General features: G+C 51.5%; 1 protein-coding gene across 2 annotated transcripts in view; it reads right to left on the minus strand.

Moving 5' to 3' along the window:
- Window positions 1-17238, minus strand: part of UBN1 (ubinuclein 1) — a 28030-nt gene extending 10792 nt beyond the window's left edge. For both annotated transcript variants that reach the window (XM_012731943.1, XM_004692145.2), the window contains exons 1-11: window positions 16946-17238; window positions 12326-12412; window positions 11765-11860; window positions 11300-11434; window positions 10487-10590; window positions 9370-9808; window positions 3679-3749; window positions 2410-2539; window positions 2121-2239; window positions 1801-1929; window positions 1461-1607 (exon numbers count right to left, since the gene is read on the minus strand). In XM_012731943.1, the coding sequence (XP_012587397.1) occupies window positions 1461-1607; window positions 1801-1929; window positions 2121-2239; window positions 2410-2539; window positions 3679-3749; window positions 9370-9808; window positions 10487-10590; window positions 11300-11434; window positions 11765-11860; window positions 12326-12412; window positions 16946-17194 (1706 nt within the window). In that variant the 5' untranslated portion in view covers window positions 17195-17238. The remainder of the gene's footprint in view (window positions 1-1460; window positions 1608-1800; window positions 1930-2120; window positions 2240-2409; window positions 2540-3678; window positions 3750-9369; window positions 9809-10486; window positions 10591-11299; window positions 11435-11764; window positions 11861-12325; window positions 12413-16945) is intronic.
- Between the last annotated feature and the right edge of the window lie 3410 nt (window positions 17239-20648).

The raw sequence follows: 20648 nt of genomic DNA on the forward strand, positions 1-20648 counted from the left end.
AATACTCAGGAAACCCACCCTCCCCCAGAATAGAGCAAGACTCCCCTGTGCTTCAAGATGGCAGGGTAACAACGGAAATTCAGCAGTCCTGCCCATCAAAAGGCACTATCAACAGGGTAAAATGACAACCCACAAGGCAGGAGAAAATATCTGGAAATCCTGTATCTGATCAGGGATTAACATCAAGAAAATACAGAGAACTCCTGAAACTCTGTAACAAACAAGCTAATCCAGAAATTGGCAAAGGACTTGAGCAGGCAGTTCACCGCAGAGACTCACATGGCCGACAGCACATGGGAAGAAGCCTGGCGTCACCCGTCACCGTGCATACGCAAACTCTAAGATGTCCCCCGCCACCCCTAGGACGGCCGCCATCGACAAACCAGAAACTGGCTGTTGGGGAGAAGCGGGGCCCTGTGCACTGCTGGTGAAAACGTACCCACAGTCACTGTGGGAAACATGGGGGCTCCTCAAAAAGTTAAACTCAGAAAAACCGTAAGATGCAGCAATTCTACTTCTGGGTAGAAACCCAAAAGAAGTGACTCGAGGAAGATTTAAATCCTGGCTCAGAGTCGCAGCAGCCGTATCAAACCCGCGGAGAAGTGGAAGTGACCTGCGGAGCTCAGGAGGGAGGGAGGGAAGGCCAGCCCAGACGTGGGTGATGTGTATGGTGGGCTTCATCCCGCCTTGAAAAGGCAGGAAATGATGCAAAATGCCACAACACATAGGAACCTTGAGGACACTACGCAACATCAAATAAGCCAGACTCAGCAGACACGTGACTGCAGGTACATGACATGCTTAGAGTCAAAATTATAGAGACGGAGAGTAAAAGGAGTCTGAGAGGAGGGAGCTGCTGTTCCCTGAGCGGAGGCTCTGGGACAAGCGCCACAGAGACCATGGTGCTCACAGTGCAGAGCCATGCAGGTGTCCAAGTCCACTGAAATGTACGTTCAAAACAGGTCAAGATGGTAAGTGTCACACCAAGTGTGCTTTACCACAATAAAGAAAAAATTTTGTTAAAAATAGAGTGCCAGCTCCCCAGGTCACCTGGCCCGATGGCAGGGCTGCTGTGGGCATGGTGGCCTCGTGGGTAAGCAGCCACCACAAAGTAGCTCTCACCGAAGCCGTCCGCCCACTACCAACAACTGAGGTCTCCAGGGGAACTAAGTCTCACCTTCCAGTGGGGGACACCCACCAGCCACAGGGCACTGGCTCAGGAAAGGGGAGGCAGGCGGAAGGGGCAGGTCAGCCGTGGACTGACGGAGGAGGAAGACAAAACCCCCGAGTAACTTCCTCTTCTTCCCTTTCACAAAGACAGCATGTCCCCCCAACCGCTCCCGTGAGGCCAGCGTGGAGCACCAGACGGTGGCCTGGCCCAAGGGCTGCGCTCAGCATCAGCACGCCCTCCACGCCACGCCCCTCCTCGGCACCCAACCAGCCTGGCCGCACGGCCTCACCTGGCCTGCATCCAGCCCTTGGGCCACAGAGGCTTGACCTCGGCATCCAGGAAGCCCTTGACGCAGTCTTCCCAGGACTGGGCCTTGTTGGTCCTCTCCAGATCCAAGCTCTCCAGCTTTATCTTCACTACTCGGCAGAGCAGCTCCCTGAGGAGGAGGGAGAAGTCAGAAACTCCAAACCACCCCACACATTACATTTCTGAGGTTTCAGTCACGTGCTGTCAGCAGCCCCAGGTAATGATTAATGATCAAACGACTCCCACCTCATCAGAGCTCCGGGCACATGCTCAGCCAGTGGTCCCACAAACCCCCCCACCCCCGGAGGCCAGCCGGGGCACACCTGATTTCATCATTCCACTGGAACTTCTTCCGGGGGCCCATTATCCTTCTGCCCCCCTTTTCTTCGTCTTCCTCCTCATCAGAACAAATCCGTTCTCTCTGTTCCTTGTCTTTCTCCTCTTCCAGCAGCCTGTAGCATGAAGAGAATTCCATGGAACCCTGAAGTCACCACAGAGCACTGTCCCTCCTGGCTATCACCTCCCCATGGTCCAACTTCTAGCTTGAAGGTGAAAATGCTGAAGAACCCAGTTTCATATGGAAATGGAAACAGTAAAAAACAGGCAGGAGGAGAATTCCAGGAGGGTGATGAGATGCACGTACTTGGCCACCTTAGCCTGTGTGTGTGCCTGGCATTCATCTTGGTATTTGGCCATCTGCTCTGGCATCGCCCTGCCAATGGCTTCCTTCAGCTTCTGGAGAGGCTCCTTCAGGCGCCCCCCCTGTAGAAGACAGGAGACACCTTTAAGCCCGACCGGCACATCACCTCTCACCGAGGAGGTCACTCGACGGGCGCCGACTGCCGGGGCCCCCCAACGGCGGATGCGGCGTCTGTGAGGTCTGGCGATCCCGCCACTGGCCCCAAGCCTGCAGCCCCCTCCAAGTCACCCACCTGCTCACAGAGGTGAAGTCTCCGGGCACGTTTGGCCAGGGTGTCCTTGCTGCAGGGCAGGAACGAAGCAAGGTAGGCGTACACTCCCGAGCGGACCTGGCTGCTCAGCTCCCGCGCCTGCACCTCTATGCTGAAGAACAGAACGGAGTCACCCAGGGGTGCAGCGTCCCCATCCTCGAGCCACCCCGCCTTGACACAAAGCTCGGCGCGAAGAGCGGGTCAAATCTCAGCTCATCAGCTACCCCAGGTAAGGGCGCAGGCCAGGCAACAGAGCGCCAGCAGCCGCCCAACAAGAACGCCCAGCCCTGCCCATCTCTGCGAGGGGACACGAGTCGGCATGTCACAGACGTCACCGCAAGGGCACGTCTGAAGGACGGCCAGAGGCGAAGGAAACAAAGCTCCAAAATGGAAAGCAGTCCTCTCAGGGCAGACAGGCGTCCAGGGGTGCCCTTCCTCACTGCCCAGCCTATCCAGATTCTGAGGTGAGGGAAACCCCACCTCCGGCTTCCCCACCAGCACGCAGTCTTCAGCCCTGGGCTCCCCAGCCGGCCACTTGAGCAGGTGGTGTGCGCATCCTGGGGCGCGCTGGGGCCCACGCCTCCCACACTCAAGCCTGGCCAGTCCAGACCTGGCCAGGCACACTCATCTGCCGGGAAGCTGCCAGGTCTTGACGACTGCCCCTCCACGTGACACGGCAGGCGTGCCGCAGCGAGTTTCCTCTGCCACATAACGCAGGCCAGAAGAAAAGCTGGCGGGGCGGCAAGGCCAGACACAAAGAACTTGGCTTGGGTTAAAAACGCAGGCTTTTGTTTTGCTTCAGTCCACTGCACAGTGTGGGGTCTCGGAGGTCTGGAGCGTACGGAATGGTGGCACTGACGGGCAGAGGGGAGGACAGTGGGACTCCCCAAGGGCGCTGAGGAGCACCCAAGAAAGCAGGCCACACCGTTGCTCACACCTGGATTTGCAGGGACAGGCAAACCACACCTCCTTGCCTTGCCTCGCCCCCCCCCGGCCACAAGTCCTCCAACAGGCCACGGCTATTACGCCCAGGCTTCTGGCGGTGTGTGGGTCTGAGGCCAGTAAGGTCTATTTGGGTCCCCCGCACCCCACCACCGTCTCCAACTTGAAAAAAACAGCATCAAGGCAACAGTAAAAAACGTCCTTTTACCTCGCTGGTGGCTACCCCCACAGGGCTGGGGAGCTCCGTGTCCCTGGCCTGCTCAGCCCAGGCCTGGTGACCACAGAGACGAAGGCCCAGAAGGTACTCACTCTAACAGGGCGCCATTAACATCCTGGGTGAAGAACTTCTGCCTGCTCTCTCCCTCGGCAGCTCTGGCGGCCTGGTTCACAGCAGACATGGCGTGTTAGTGCACGGCCCCTGCACGGCCCCACTCTCCCACGGCACCAGCGCGCCGCCACTCCCGCAGCCTGCCACCGCGCCGGTGCGGTCCACCTGGGTCACGCTGGGCCCTGGAGGCCTGCCCGCTCTTCTCGGCGCTGCGCTAGCATGTACACACTGCCCGCTCTGCCTGGATGCACACAGGGCTCAGGGGCGCAGGGGCTCAGTGCCGGCGATGCCAGAGCCCGCCGGCACACCCTCCTGCGCCAGCCCCGCCCGAGCTGCGGGCCGGATTTCCACACATCTACAGGACAAAGCCTGTTAAGGGCTTTAACAAGTGTGCAAGATTCGAAGGTCTGTTGTTCCGTGCTAACAACAACTAGCACGGAAGGACCGAGTCCCTGTAAAAGCGAGAGGAGCGCCCCGCACACGGCCTCGGCGGCGAGCAGTCTCCGGCTTCAGCTGGCGGGGCAGCCAGCTTGTGGGGAAGCCCCGCGCAGGGGCAGACCTCCCCGCGGCACTCCCCGCCCCGCAGGCCCACGGCCTCCAGCAGGAGGCCAGCAAGCCCGGGCCTGCACCTGTGCGGGTGGCGGCGCCCGCCCATATCAGGAGCTAACTCTAGTGACACTCGTGAGCAGAGCGAGACCGCAGCTCTCAGCCCAGAGTCGCGCTCTCGCAGCCTGCGGACGGACAGCTCGGGAAGCAGGCCTGGCACATGGCGCGGCGACGGCGCTCAGGCGACTCCAGACAAAACCAGCGGGGCGGTCAAGGCCCTGAACCTCCCGGTCCCATGTGCCCGCCTGTGGTCGCGGCCTCTGGGTGCCCTTCCTACCTCTGACCGTGCGATCTCCTCCCACAGGTTGCAAACAGTCGCGGGACCCTCAGGGCTCTGCGCCGCCATAACATCCCGCCCTCAGCTTCAAGGTGGCATGGACGGACCTGGCGCGGCCTCCACACTCGTAGCCCTAAACTCCGTTTTCTGAGCTCTGGATCAGAACGGCCACCCCCTCTGGTAAATAACCGTAACCGTGTCCAAACACACCCACTTCTGGGCTGCCTCCACTGTCCCACCCTTAGTAACAGTGCCTTATTCTCCCTGGGGTCCTTCCACCCTCCTTTAGACCCCCTTGGGAGCCCTAAGCCTAGGGTCAAACCCAAGCTTGTGTGGCACATAGGGCCCTTGGGGATCTGGCCCCAGCCATCCATTCTGGCCCCCATCTCCCACCACATCCTACAACCTATCCCCCCACCGCGAACCCCCAGGCCAGCTCTCCCACACAGGTGCCCACCGCCGCCAGCCTCAAGGCAAATTGCTCTGCAACCCACAGAGCTTCTCTGTCACCTCGCAAGCATGGCTGTGCACCTGCCACCCTTGGTCTCCCAAAGCCTGGGTGCCTGTCTCAATCTGCTGTCAGCTCTGCTGACTGTCGACGTTCACGTACCTCCTGACCCATGCGCACACTCACTGGTGGAGGACAGGAGAGGAGCTTCTCATCATTGCACGGCCCACAGCTGCCTGTGGCAAAGCAGGCGCTGGCCGAGAAGGGCCAGAGCATAGCTACACGGAGGGTGCACACCAGAGGAGGGACTAGCGCCCAATGGCTGAGCTCGACCCGCTCGCGCAGAGCCCGGGCTGGGAGAGTGGGCAGAGGCCGGAGAGGCAGGGCAGGCTTTAGGACAGGCAAGGAAGAGAGGCAAGGTGACTTTAAAGCTCTTCACCTGCTAATTTCTTAGAACTTCAGAAGCAGTCAGACTTCTGCCCAGGCACTTCTCATGCACTGGGATCGTGACTTTAGCATGAGAAGCAACAGAACCGAGCACGTCTTCTGCTTTAGTAACACACTAGTTTTAAGACGCAGAAGTGGGCCCTCCTTGGTGGCGCTTCAGCACCAATTCATTCCCCAGCAGGGAGTGACCCACATGGCGCAGCAGACCTCTCCTGACCCGCCCGCTGCTCCCCTCATCGGTCTGCCTGTTCTGCCCCCCGCTCTGTCTCTGGTGAAGCCTCTCACCACCCTGGCATCTCTGGCCTGTCCCCCAGCTCTGTATGTATAAATAAATCTTAAAAAGGAAGACACTTTATTTTTTTAAAAAAAATGCAGAAGCACCTTCACGCTGACACGATCTGATCATTCCAACTCGGATCCCAAAGGCCCTAGTGCTGCGTCAGGCCCATCAACAGCTTGGGTTTCCAATCAGATTTTATTTAGCCAGTATTTCAGAAGCTTTGCGCTACGTAATTTTTTTTAAAGATGTTTCATCTGCAGTCTTTTGAATTGTATAGGAGTTTCTGAGGGTCTGGTCTTATACTGAAGACAACTAGTCAAATGCTGTATTATCAAGTAAGTAACTAAGAGAGATCTGTCTTGTGGAAATAAGCCATGTCCCTGAGTACTGAGGTGACACCGTGGCCACAGGACCTGGTTAAGTTGATCAATCCAGAACAGTCAGGAAACACAGAAACACGGCCAGTCACGCCACCCTATGCTGGCTCCAACAGCCCTTCCCGAGCTGCCCCACCGCCGAGAGCCAGGCGCGGCCTTCGGCACGCGGCCCAGACCTGCTTTTGCAGCATAGAGTGAAGCCTGGCATGCTGTTCTCTTCAAAAAAGACCAGACAGGTCTGTTTTTTTCGGCCTATTCCCCTAAGAAGCACGTCTCCCTGGGTCTGCGATGCTGGCGGAGATCCTGGGCCACACTGTGTGTCTCTCCTCATCCTCGTAGTCACAGTCACCGTTCCCATTTTACGCCTGACTGGATCGGATATGGCTGGAGCTGAGTGGCTGCCCAGCTATCATGCCAAGGCAGAAACCTGAGGCTCTGCACACGCGAACACCGGCCCTTCCCAACATCGACCACAAAGCTACGACCCCTGCTGAGAAGACAAGGAGGGCCCCCGAGTGGAACCACGCCTCCCTCCCCCGAAACCTCACAGTACGCAGGAAGGAGAGGCGCACGCGGGCTAGGGCGCGGCCCCGGAGCGGTGCTCTCTGATGCTCGAGTTTATAAAGTTTGAACATTTAACATCATCTGGCTACAAGATACTCCGATGCTGCTTCCCACAGGCGCTCTCCCTAGGAATCCTGAGGGAACATCTGCTATGCGCCGTGACAGGCCACAGGGCCACGGTCCCAAGAGCATGCCCCTCCGAGCTGGGGCTGCACACAGCTCACTTCCCGAGGACCAGGGCAGAACGATGCGGGGCACAACTTCTGAGGCCAACCTAGCGCTACCCTCGAGACGCTGCCCTGAGGCTGGCTGAGGGGCCTGGAAAAACCCAGGAGAGGCCAAGCCAGCGGGAAGACAGGTCCATGTCCCGGTGTCCAGTCAGCCTGCAGCCTTCAGAGCCAGGCAAGGCCGGAAGAGGAGCTGCCCAGCCGGCCTGCAGGGTCAGGGGAAATAAAACGTTGCTTGAAGCCGCTACGTTTAGGGGTCATCTTTTGAGACAGCAGGAGAAACTGACACATGTGTCATCCAGCAGCAAGATTAAAATCTAAACAAATGACTGTAATAGTAAATGAACTAAGAAAAAGGGGGGGGGGAAACGAACAGCACAAGTAAAAAGGAAATAAGGGGAATAAAAATAGTGGAGGGCCCTCCCTGGTGGCGCAGCGGGTTACAGCACAGCACTGAGAAGCTGAAGCCGCTTCCGCATGAGTTCGATCCCCGCCGGCCCCGGAGGTGACCCCAGGGCGTGGCAGACCTCGGCTGACCCGCCCGCTGCTCCCTCAGCAGTGGACTTTGACAATCGACCTGTTCTGCTCCCCGCTCTGACTCTGGGGATCCTCTCACCGCCCCTGCACCTCTGGCCTGTACCCCAGTTCTGTGTTTATAAATAAATAAATCTTTTAAAAAAAAAAAAAGAGTGGAAACACACAGCACTGTTAGTTCTATGTGGCACGCGGAACGTAAGCTCGCAGCACAATGTCCAGCACGAGCCTGAGCCAGGCCTCCTCGTGCGGGACCCAACACCACGTGCGCCCATGGAGGCGCCTCTGCACCCCAGGCATCTCTCCCCCAGGGGGACCTCTCTCCCAGCAGAGGCACAGCGAGCACTCAGCCCCACACCCAGGTGACAAGATGCCAAGGGCTGGGTCACGGGGGACAGGGGCGCGAGGGACATGAAGCAACTTTCTAAATGAGTCTTCTCTTTATGCAGCCGTTGAAAGTAACAAAGGCTTTGTAGTATGCGTTATCAAGCAAAGCAAGCAGGAAGCATAATCACAACTGTAATTACAACTGTTCCACATCAGGCCACTCGGTCTCCCAAGAGAGAAGCCGCGCGTGTGGGTTAGCAGAGCACACACAACCTAGGTGGGGCGGACACACAGCCATGCACTGGTTTGACTTTGCTCTAAAAAATCACGTTTGCCTGACTTGACTCACTGAGTACCGAAGACTTTTAGAAGCAAAACAACTTGACTACAAACACAAGTAACAAGGAGTAACAGGAGGCCCTCCGATAGCGCCATGGTAAGTCGCAGCCCTGTGAAGCTGTCGCAGCCACCGCAGCACGAGTTGGATCCCCGGCCAGGGAGGGACCCACAGGGCGCAGCAGACCTCTCCTGACCGCCCGCTGCTCCCCTCAGCAGTGTGCTTCAGTCCATCTGCCTGTTACTGCCCCCTACTCCGTCTCTGGGGAAGCCTCTCACCCCTGGACCTCTGGCCTGTGTCCCAATTCGGTATGCAGAAATAAATAAAATCTTAAAAAAGAACAAGGAGGAATTCTTTTAAATAAAAGTTTGAGAATCAAAATAGGAAGGACAGCTCAAACGTGCCATGTTCAGCTTCAACGGCTGCCCCTTCGGGTGCTGTGAAGACACTCTGCTCCTAGCTGGCGACAGCCCACACACGTCACTGCGCTCAAGAGCGTGCGACCAGCGCTGCACACGGCCCGCAGGCAGCACCGGCCTCCTGCGCAGACGGTCGCGAGCTCTCTGGGCTCCTGCAGCAGTGGCTCACCCCGGCCCTGCCCTAGAACATTAGGGACAGCCCGCAGGACGGCGACTCTGGGGCCCTGTTGAGAATCACCGGCGAGAAGGTGTCAGCGCCACCAGAGCCATCTTAGTTAGATGATGCTTCGTCACCAGTGGCCCGTGACTCCACAGCTAAGGCTGCGCTTGGCTCACACCAGCGACGCGCAGACGGCGTGGCTGGCCTCCAGGTCGCCCTCCAACCCCCGGGCAGCGGCAGTCGTGCTCTGTGCTGGAGCTGCGGCCGGGAGGACAGACGTCCAGCGCTCCCGTCACCACCACCCGGCACAGGGGAGGAGCGAGTCCACGGAGCTACCAAACCCCAGTGCAGCGAAGCAGAGACCACGCACGCTCTACACCCGCCAGCTTCTGTAAACACGCGACTCCTTCAAAAGGCTGCACAGTGAGCGTCCGCTTCAGGCGCCTGCCGCTGACACTCGCGCAGCCTGTCATGCGACAGGACGTGTTCTGTGTGTGAGGAACTGACAGGCAGAAAATGGAAAATCTGCCCCAAAGAAAGCCAATTTTCAGGACAGCAGGAACGAGAGGCCTAAAGATGACGTCTGACAGGCAGAGCCCGCGCTGCGGGGAAGCAGCGTCCATCTGCCCACCCGCTCTCGGGGACACCCGGCCGCCTGTGTCACCGTACCTGAGCCAGCTCCTTAACGCGCTTCTCCAGGGGCGCGGGCAGGCCTTCGGGGAGGGAAGTGGGGGGCCTGAACTCCTGCTCCAGCCCCACCCCGAGGGAATCGCTCTCATCGTCCACGTCGCGGAAGGGGCTTCCTCCTGGAGACTCACTGAGCAGCTGCTCCAAGTCCAGATCAGTGAGGGAGTCCATGGCGGTGGCCGCCTGGAGCAAGTCATTGTCCGACGCCGAGCCGAAGAGCGAGAGCAAGGGGTCCGAGGCGCCCTCCAAGTCCCGAAGGCCCTGCGCGTCCGCCGAGGAGACCACCACGGGCTTGTGCTCTTCATCACGCTTCTTCTGAGCTTCCTTCTCCTTCTGAAATTTCTTTAGCATCTCTTTCACGCTCAAAGCCCCAGAATATTTCTTCTTCTTCTTCTCCTTACTGGCATTGAGGGCTGTGAAGCTGCAAGGGGGAAACGGGTTACTAAGGCTGCAGGCCAGCTGGGAAGGACGGCCAGAGGGACTCTGCCCTGCTCCCAGTGCAATGGCCTCCAGCAGCCTCAGTCACAGTCCACCCTGTCATTCCTCCTCCCGCCTCTTGGCATATGGAGCAACTTCCTGATGAGACCAAAGCTTGAGATTTAGTACAGGTTAGCAAACAGTGTCACATAACGCTAATTATCCGACGGGTTTTTAAGGACCACTGCCAGGCTGAAACAAAAGGTTGCAAAGGGGCAAGAAAACTATTTGCAGGGAGAAAGCAGGAGCAGCAGAGAGCAGCAGCAGCTGGAAGGGCAGCTGGGGTGAGACGGAGGGAGGCGAGGCAGCAAGACCAGAGAAGACAAAGGGAGACGCAGACAGAAGAGCCGGGCGGGGCGGGCGCCCAGAGCACACGGAACAGCCGCAGCCGCAGGCGCCAGGACAGCCGCCGGCACCAGCGGTGGGACAGAGACAAGGCTGGCCGCCCGCACACACACAGGAGAGGCGCCACGGTGCCCACACGGCACCACGGGAGGTGGGAGGGGCACAGAAGGCCAGGCCCTGCTGCCCCTGTGGACGCTGAGAGGAGGGCAGGTCGGCTCCCGGTGTCCTGGCCTAGCTGCTCAAACGTTATCCTAGCAAAGAAGCGGCTGCCTCTCACCCGGCTTTGGAAAACTTGGACTTTTTCGATTTCTTCTCCTTGTCATAAGTGTCATCTTTTTTCTTCTTCTTTATCTTCTCACCACCTTCCTTCAACTTCCGCTTCTGAGAATTAAAGACAAGGCACAGTTACACGGCCCCCTCGCTCGGGAGCAGGTGCACTCCGCAGCGTGGCCTGGCTCCGCCCGGGGCGCGGCCCGAGCGCGGGCTGATCTCCTTCATGGACAGAGCTTTCAGGCGGGTCCCTGGACCCCACGCCCGCAGCAGGTCAACACGGCACGCCCACTGAGTGTCTCCTGGCAGCGCCCGGGCCGAGGCAACAGAGGCCCTTCTGCAGCTGACAGCTTTCCGGCTGGAAACGAGCTGCACACGGGCCTCCCTCTCATTTACACACGGCAGAGGCAGCTAGATTGCAAAGTAAGCCTGTCTCAGGCTAACGTGTTTTCGTCAGGTGACAGCCCCAGGAACTGAATGAAGTCCTCTACATGTTCACAGAAGAGACACAGCAGGCAGGTGCCAGCTCCCCTCACTCCACACCGCACTGCCCTCATCCCCTCCCTGACACCGCCTTGGAAGTGCATCCTGGCCTGCCTGCTGGGCGGGATGCAGGCGGTGACACACAGCCGAGACCTGGAGTTGACATCCCCTTGTCCCCGCTCAGGTGAGAGAAGCAGCCGTCAACCTTGGCACAGCACCTGCCTGTCCACCAATCTCCTGAGTCACCCGCCGGCTCTCACTCTGGCAGGTCACCTACTGATCTTACAACGTCACAGTAAAAAGCACTTCTGAAATCCAAAAGCAGCAACGCTCTAACCTTTGGAGATTTCTTCTTCTTCTCTTTAATGAAATCGTCCTCTGATTCCGATGCCTGTCTGAACTGCAGGGTTCCTGAGTTAATGTAAAATCCACCATACTTTGTAGTCAAAGAAGCAGGAACGAGCTCATCATACTGCAGAGGGAAACTGAGGGTCAGTTCCACATTCTGGCACTATCTTCCGAGGGTGAGGATGGCTCTGGGCAGAGCAGACGTGACCACATTTCTCTGCCACCTTTCAGCTAAGCAGGTGAAGACAGCCTATTGGTCAATCATGAATGTCTGAGCCATTAGGTGTTTTGGAAAAATCAAGGAAGGCCCAGATTAGGGGCGCCCTCCCCTCTCTTCAGTGGCCTTTACCACAGACTGCGGGTATGCCCACTCTGACCCCGCCCCAGCCCCGGGCCATTGTCAACAGGAGGTCAAGTGCACAGCTGGGACTTGGAACTGTCCCTGAGTGCTTACCGCCTCAGAGTTGTCGATGAAGGAATCCGATTCATCATAACCATACCCCATATCAATCAAGTCCTGGATTCGGTCTTTCCTACGTTTTTTTCCACCCTAAAATTTAAAAGAAACAGTTCACATGCCTTTTCTTCTTTTTTTCAAGTACGTTAAAACACATAGCAGAAAAGTTAACCTTCCTAACGAATTTTCAAGTCCACAAGGATCATATGCTCTTTTTAATACACAGAATTCATGGCTGCCTTGAGCTCCACCAGGCAGTGACTAGAAAGCCCTGGAACAGTAGCACACACGACAAAGCCCAATCCCAAAACAGCTTTAAGACGCAGCAGACGATCTGCGCAAGAAAGCCTGAGTCCACTCTCACACTTGACATCTGACACTCCCTGCCCTAAGGGAGAAAGGCCTGGCGCTTGGCACTGGCTGCGCCTGCCCTGCCCACGCTGCATGCCAGCATTGGCAGCAGCGCTGGTCAGACCGACGGCCCGCTACGGGGACGCGGGAACGTTTAGGCACCTCCCCCGCTCAGCGAAGTTGTTGTGTTACCCAAAAGGATCTTACATATTTTTCTTCAAATTTCCGGGCAAGGACCTCCACTTTATGCCTTTCCTTTTCATCGTCATTGAAAGGATCTGAGAGCTCTTTCTTCTGTAAAGAGACCATTTCACAAAAAGTCACAAAAAAATTCCCAGAATCCTATTTTAGAATTTTCTGATGACTATCCAATACCTAGAAACTGCATAAAGACTCATTTTCAAAGTTTCTCAGAAAAGACAAAATAGAAAACATTAGTCCTTCCTATCAGTGTCTCAGTTGCTTAAGAAAGATTTTTCAAAGACGTGACTCAATGCAATTTAACTAACTGCACTGCAGTATCCCACAGGGCTCCAAATGTGGCAAGGTGCCTTCAGGGGCATGCTCAACCTGACAGAACTATTTCAATACAGCAGGCTCCCTCTGAGACCCTGAAAAGTACTTTACACGTTTAAAAACATCACTCTAGTAAGGGACCCACTGGTCTCACCGAGTTTCGTCCAAAGCAGTCAGTGGCTCACAAGACTGAGAACCCACCAAGGAAGCTGGAGCTCTTGAAAGCAGTTCTGCCCTAACCACTAGGAGAGGGAGGAACTGGACTGGCCCAAGTGCAACCAAGAGTCACCAAGAAAGAAGAGGGATACTTCTGCAAGGTCTTCCTGCTCTGGGTACTCCCTTTTCTGGAAGCTTATTTTAATGATTAATCATATTTTTCTCCCAATGTCAATACTCACTTCAAATATTTTTATGTGGTTTTCCAAAGTTTATTTCTATCCCATCAACTTAACCCTTGAGGCTTTGTTATCAAGTAAATTTACCAGAGTTACACCTAAAGCTTCTTTGGCAAGGGATCTTAATCTTAATAATAGACTCCTGCACCAAATATGTTTAGTACTTCAGAGGAAGCCAAAAGTAAAGACTTAGATGCCTATTTATGAAAAAAAAAAAAAAAAAAAAACCTCTCATCCACTCTCCCAACACTGCCTACTGAAATTCCACCCAACCATACAGGTTCAGTTAAATGATTCAAAATATCTACGAATAATGAGATATTGCATACCATAAATATAATGTATGTACCACAGGTGGGTGGACTTTAAAACATGTGCGTGTCTGTATCATCTTATTTTCTACAATGAAATCACATGCAACTTAAGCAGTTATAATCATTTTAAGGGCCTCCTTGGTAGCCTAGTCTCAATGCAATGGTCAGAGCTCAATTCCCGGCCAGGGAGTGACCCCCCACAGGGCTCAGCAGACCTTTCCTATCTCACCCACTGCTCCCCTTAGCAGTGTATTTCAGTAAATCCATCTGTTCTGCTCCCCACTCTGCACCTCTACACCTCAGTTTTTTTATGAAAAATATAAAAAGAAATAGTAACTAATACTTTGAAGAGTTCCACCAGCCTGGAATAGCATGGAATGGTGTATACTTCTTAACACAAACAGTAGTCTCCCAAGAAGCCTAATTTCCTGAATGTATGAAGGCCTCCCTTTGTCCAAACATAGCATTCAGGAGGAAAATTCACCTGTGTGCAAGCCCTCCAGGGCCTGTATTTGGGCCATACTAAAACAATATCCATACTGTGACTTTTATCAGCCGTGTTGGTATGAACATTTCTCAGCTTCTGCAGTGTCTCCACATTATAAAAAAAAAATGAGCTAAATGAATTAACACATGTATTTTGAACAGTGCAAAGCAGGAGTCCTGAAACTGAGAGCAGGAGTCCTGAAACTGAGAGCTGGCCTCCGGCACAGACATGAGCCCTTTGAATCAGATCCAAACCTCTCTGGGTACACTTCACGCATTTTTCTGCAATGGAGAGAGAACATGTGAACCCCCCAAAAGGCGGAAGGGGAGCCCTGGAGTTCTAAGTTCAACTGATCTACTGCTTTGAGTCCATAAAATCTTAACCGATCCCCACGGCTTTCTCTCCATCTCAAGAACAAGGATATTATATGAAAGGGCTTAAAGACTTCTCTGACCCACTGGCCCTCATACAGCAAAACATATTTTAACGAAGGAAGCACATGTTTATCTGAGCAAAGGAAAGTGGGTAAGTGAATCCTGCCAACCACAGGCAAGCACCCCAAGCCTCACAGACACTGGCAGAGAATGCACCTGCCTGCTCTCGTTCAATCCCAGGGCCAGTGCACGATTCCCTGCTTCACCCAGAGCTGTCAGCGGAGGCCACGCTCGCCTTTTCCTCTGAGTTGCTGAAGCGCGCAGGAAGGGCCAGGGCTCCTGCCAGGGCCCATCGCACGGCACACTCCTGTCCACACAAAATGTAGCTGTGCAAAGCTGTCCTGAGCTGTGAAAATCAGGACAGCAGTTACCCCTGAGGGCCTAACGAGCTTTGGGAGAGGAGGAGGGAAAAGGAGTTGGTAGCCCAGGTGCAGGTGAGGAGCTGTTGAGTCTATACTCGCATTAAGCTGTGCGGTTAGCATATGCATGCTTTTCTTGTATAGCAGCGCACATGGAAAGTTTATAAAAACTGTTCACTGTGTTAATGAATTTAAAAACATCAGCAACAGTTGAACTGGTAACAGTTATATGGGCTTATTATATTATTCTCTCTATTCAGTGCGGCACTGGAAAATTCTATGCTAAAAAGTTAACCCACCAGGAAAATAAACAGAGCATTTAAAAAACCGTGTGTTTCATTGGATTCACCCATTTTGCTCCCCACTGTGTCTCTGGTGAATCCTCTCAGTCCCTACACTTTGGCCTACATCCCAGTTATTGTATGCATAAATAAAAACCTTTAAAAATTTTTAGGCCCTCCCTGGTGGTGCAATGGGTTAAAGCACAGCACTATGAAGTGATCCACAGACACTGCAGTAAGAGTTCAATTCCTGGCCAGGGACTGACCCACATAGAGGTGACTCTCCTGTCTCCCCACTGTTCCCCTCAGTGTATTTCAATACTGTTCTGTTCCCCACTATGTCTCTGGGGAAGCCTCTCATGTCCCCCCCCCCCCCACACACACACCTCAGGTCTGTACCTCAGTTCTTACATGTTTAAATAAATAAATCTTTTTTAAAAAATCCTTTAAGAGGGCCCTCCCTGGTGACACAGCAGGTTAAATCCCAGCACTAAGAAGCTAAAGCCACTTCAGCAAGAGTTTGATCCCTGCCCCCCCCCAGGTGACCCCCCAGGGTGCAGCAGACCTCTCCTGACCCCCTGCTGCTCCCCTCAGCAGTGTATTTCATCAGTCAGTCTATTCTGCTCCCCACTCTGTCTCTGGTGAATCCTCTCACCGCCCCTGCCCGGCCTGTATCGCAGTTCTGAATGCATAAGTAAATTTTTTTTTTTTAAGCCCTTTAAGAGACCCTAATGAACGAGGGAAAATATTTGGCGATTATACATCTGACGAGGGGACAATAGCTAAGATTCACAAAGAATTCGTACAACTCAACAAAAAGAAAAAGAACCCAATCAAAAAAATGGGAAGAGCTAAATAACTACTTCTCCAATGATGACATATAGATGGCTAACAGGAATATGAACACAAAAAATGTTCAAAGTACTCATAATCAGGGAAAAGCACATCAAAACCACAGTAAGACACCACCACACTCCAGTGAGAATGGCACATAAAAAAACAGCAAATGTTGGTGAAGATGTGAAGAAAAAGGAATGCTTGAACATTGTGGGTGGGAATGCAGACTGGTCCAGCTCCTAGAGAAAACAGCACAGAAGTGTCTCCAAATATTAAAAACAGATCCACCAAGTCCACTCCCAGGTACCTAGCCAAAGAACGCAACACCACTATCCAAAGGGAGGTAGGTGCGCCTGTGTCCACTGCAGGTGCCACTGACAAGAGCAGCAGACCAGGAGAAGCAGGTGGCCAGGGAACACTGCGTGGCTGGGAAGGATGGACTCCCGCCACCTGCAGCAACACAGAGGGGCCGGAGGCTGCAGGAAGCAAGCCGGAAGGCGAAAGAAACACTGGCTGACTTCACTCACATGTGAAATCTACAGAAACACAAAACTAAACCAAGACAAACTGGAAATACGATGGCAGAGTTGAGGTATCAGAGGGCGAGGGGTAAGGGATGTGACAGGGTTATGTGGGGAGGGATCAGCCCAGACTAGGGTAAAGGACTGTGGCTGCTTTGATGGCGGGATGATGGCGTAGGAACATGCATCATTCTCCTAAATCATATACACTGTTGTAAGCCAATGTTACATCAATAGAGAAGAAAAGAAACAAAAGAACACTGGATGTTTAAGTGAAAGGAGCAGACTGTCTTTCAGTCTGCCCTGCGGCTAGGCAGCAGACTCCCTCCAAGCACAGTGAAATTGCAGCCGGGAACAGCCAGGGTCTGGTCACCTTTACACAAAACATTTTAACCTCCTGCTATTTAAAAAAAAAAAGAAAGAAAAACTCGTTTCTGTTATTTATACAAATTGACTGTAATTCAAACTGGTCTTAGACGTTCCATATGATTTCTCTGACACATATCAGGAGAGTGGTTCCAGAAAACATTCCATCCCTTCATGCTCAGAGGCAAGCCCAGCACACTTGATGCCTGCTTTGGGATGAATGTCCCCCCGTTTGACATTTTCCCTCTAAAACCCCACTTGCACTGGCCAACACCCACTTTCAATCTGCAAGTGAGTCTGAGCCCACTGGGCTGTACCTTGTCTCCGGGTTGAAGGCCTTTCACCTTCCCTCGTAAGTTCTTCACCAACTCGGGATAGAAGAACTCTGGGCAGCGCTTGTGGTCTGGCTCAAAGAGAGTGAGTGTAATCCGAACAGCTGCAGCAGCCGGCTCAGAGTCCTGGTGCTGTTCTGCTCCCCCAACCTCCTCCTTCCGGGACTTCTTCAAAAATGCGGGATTCAGAGAACCTGGGAGAGAGGTGAACTGGACCCTGTGGGGCTCCGACATGGCTGCCAGCAAGTCTTAGCGGGTGTCACTGCATGGCTTCTGTTAACACTGAAAAGAAGAGCCAGGTCAAGCCAGTATGACAAAGATGATGTTTCCTGGTCAGTTATGTAGATTTAAGTTTAAGAGAATTTCACTGTCACGAATTCATTCTTAAATTGAGCTCAATTACTATTTACTACTTTGTTCTACTTAAGCACTTTAGGTAGAACATTTGCACATCTTTAATATTTTCCTGTTTGAAATACATTTTTTTGTGCATATGAAGATCCTCTCGGTGATCGCTGCTCCTCAGACTCCAGATTGTCGCCTATGCCCATTCATTATATCCTTAGCAGAGAATCCACGCTGACAGAGCCTTTAAAAATCCTCAAAGTGCAAAACCACTGGTTTCATGTATTAATAAATTTCATTTGAATTATCCAACTTTTTTTTCTGTCTGGAAATGATTTCTTCCTTAAGATCTCGTTATTTTTATTATCAGCTGATTACTTTCATTCAGGACCAATCTTTTTCAACAATCAAGTTCTCACCAGCTCACAGAAGGTGCTGCCTACCCTAGAAGAAGCAGAACACCAGTGTCTCAGGAGAGGGGTGCAGTTAGGCTCACCTCTGAAGGCATAAGCCTCCCTCACCAACAACTTTGGCTTCGACAAAACAAATGATCACATGCCAAAGAGAGCTTCCACCTTGCTTGGGAATGTTTAAAACAGATTGTGACTCCCAGGATTCAAAGGTTAACAGAATATAAATAAGCAAATACGTGTCATGTATGCGTGCACACATGTACATGCATGTGTGTGTCTTTTGTGTCCTCTTAACTTGCATTCCGGTGTGAACTTCCCACCATGTCACAAACAAGGCTCTTCACTGTAGAGTGAACACCCTGCACTATGAGATTGGTTGGGGGAAAATGTGGCTTTTAAATTGATCTGCAAGGGTTTTTTTGGATGATATCTGTTTTAGATTATAATAATGCCTGTCATATATTTTATATTTTCCTGCCTTGTTATTTACTGTTTAATTTTTCTCTGAGAGAAGTATGAGAGAAATTTTAACTTTCTATACAGTTAACAGTATGCTCTCCCCCTTAAGACACCTACTAAATTTTAAAGGATTAAAATGCCCTTCTCTAGCCTCATAACTCTTTGTATAAAAAATTATCCACCATCTTTTATTGATGTACTTTGCACATTGAGCTTTTTAAAGTAGGTTGAATTTACTGCTGGACAGTGAGCGGTGAAGCCCTTTGTTTCTTCCTCACACCAATAATCCTCTTTACCCCTGTTGATTGGCATGAATCATAAAGTAACATCTTAAACATCTTTAGGTCAATTTCTGAAATTCATTTTGTTATATTAATCTACTAGATAAAGATTGTTTAACCAGAAATGTGCACTGTTTGAAAATTTGTGTATTTTAGTATCTTGAATTAAAAGTTCATCTTTATTATCCTTCTAGCCTATTCATTATTTGAGATCAATTCTCACTCATTTTGACAAGTTCCCAAATAAGCTCACTGCATTTTGATTGTAAACAAATCATAAATCATAATGAATTCAGAAAGCTCATACAGATCACATATATTCACATATGGCATATATTTGTATGCATACAACAGTCATTCTATTAGGACCATACATTTGTGATTTTTAAGAAGTAATGAGAAATAAGATGTCTAAAATCTTAAGTTAGAATAATTCTAGTTAGCAGCAAAGTCATTAACAGCAAAATAAGGTGATGGGGCAAAAGACCAGCATACACTCAGACAGTGAAAGAAATTCCTTTAAAAGAAACTCTCAAGTTCTCCAGGTCATTTGTGATGTACTGGGTTGTGAAAATAAATCCCAGCTGAAAGCTGCAGGATTTAAAGGTTCCCCACTGATAAAAACAGGCAAAGTCTCTGTACAATTTGCAGAAAGTACCTGCAAATTAACCAGCAGACTGCAGGAATATCATCCTGGGAGTGACAACCAGGTCTCTGCCACATTACTAGCAGTGATATTTAAAATACAGCCTTTCTCTTAGTCAACATTTTAGCTGTATGACTTTGCACGCCTTAGAAGTCATAGAAATAACAGAGGATAAAGTAAGTCAAATCGATAGCATGTTAACATTTAGAATTAGACTTTGGATTACATTTTATGATCCCAGTGATAATTAGTTACCTAGTAAATGAATCATTTGAAATATTTAAGCAAATCAGACATACTAATGATTGCTAGCCTTACAATTTTATCTTGAAATGCTTAATATATCTGAATTTGAAAGTATGCTTTTAAAAGAAACTGACTTTGACATGTTTATTACATTTACAAGAGCTAAATCCTTGGAAAGATTGTACTATTAGATTTACAACCAGTTTTTGTGAAGTGTGACTACTTGAAAGAATAAGCAAGCAAAACTTTAAATGCAATTAAAAACACTCAGGAAATTTAACTTCGTTAAAAGGAGTTCATTATTTAAGGGAATTTAATTTGCTAAACTGATGCTTTAATTGAAGCTGTCAAAAATGATAATGACTGCTTTATATAAACCAGGTTAATAAGTAAAACAAAATCTGTAAAACTTAAGATCATTCAATACACAGCTTTAATGAGCTGAACACTATTTTAAGCAAAAAGTATAGTATTCTATGTACAAAAATATTACTCTTTAAAAAACTTCAAATGATGTTATTCAAGATAAGCTGGCCTCCTTTTGTTTCTCGGGGTAGTCCCAAGAACTGTACACTTTGTTATACATCCTCCCAACCAGTTTATTTCAAGCTAATTATTGACAAAACAGAAAGTCTGAATTCCATAATTAGTCTCTTAAATTTTACTGATTTTAAGGCACATCCCTTCACCTTTTTCTCTTCCCAAAACAGGCTGCTCTATCCTCCACAGAAAAGAATTCCGCCTTCAGCTTTCTGAAAAATCGTGCTGATTTGTTTCATGTCGTATTGCATTGGCTAGAACTCACAGAATCGGACAACATATCCTTTGCCGTGTCCCTGCCTCTAAGTCCTGTGTGATAATGTGTTAAGACTCACACAGTTTGTCAAGTCCTCAAAAAGCCGAGAGTTTTAAAAATAGGAACTTGTGCTGAACGTTATGAAATGATTTCCGGGAATTTAAAATTGGCTTTATCGGATCAGTGTGTCTTACAGCAGTGCAAACAGTCAGTGACAGCTTCTGAAACTCACTGAGGCTACTTTAGGGAAAGCGAGCGCTCGAGAAAAAACAAGTGGCAGACACCCCAGTTCGCGGAAACCCTTCTGTTTACAAAGTCCGGGCGCAACACAACGCCCCGGGGGAGAAGCGAGCGCGCCGCCGCCGCCTTCTCAGGCAGCGCAGGTGCGAGTCGCGCGGCTCCAGGTCGGTCGAGCCTCAGCCCGAGGGCGCTGCAGGTGGCCCGGGGCTCGCGGGCCTGGCCGCGTTCCACCGGGTCTGCAGAGGTAGGGGCGCCGCGGCAG

The sequence above is a fragment of the Condylura cristata genome, unplaced genomic scaffold (assembly GCF_000260355.1).
Source record: "Condylura cristata isolate star-nosed mole 26May11 unplaced genomic scaffold, ConCri1.0 scaffold00032, whole genome shotgun sequence".
Lineage (NCBI taxonomy): Eukaryota > Metazoa > Chordata > Mammalia > Eulipotyphla > Talpidae > Condylura > Condylura cristata.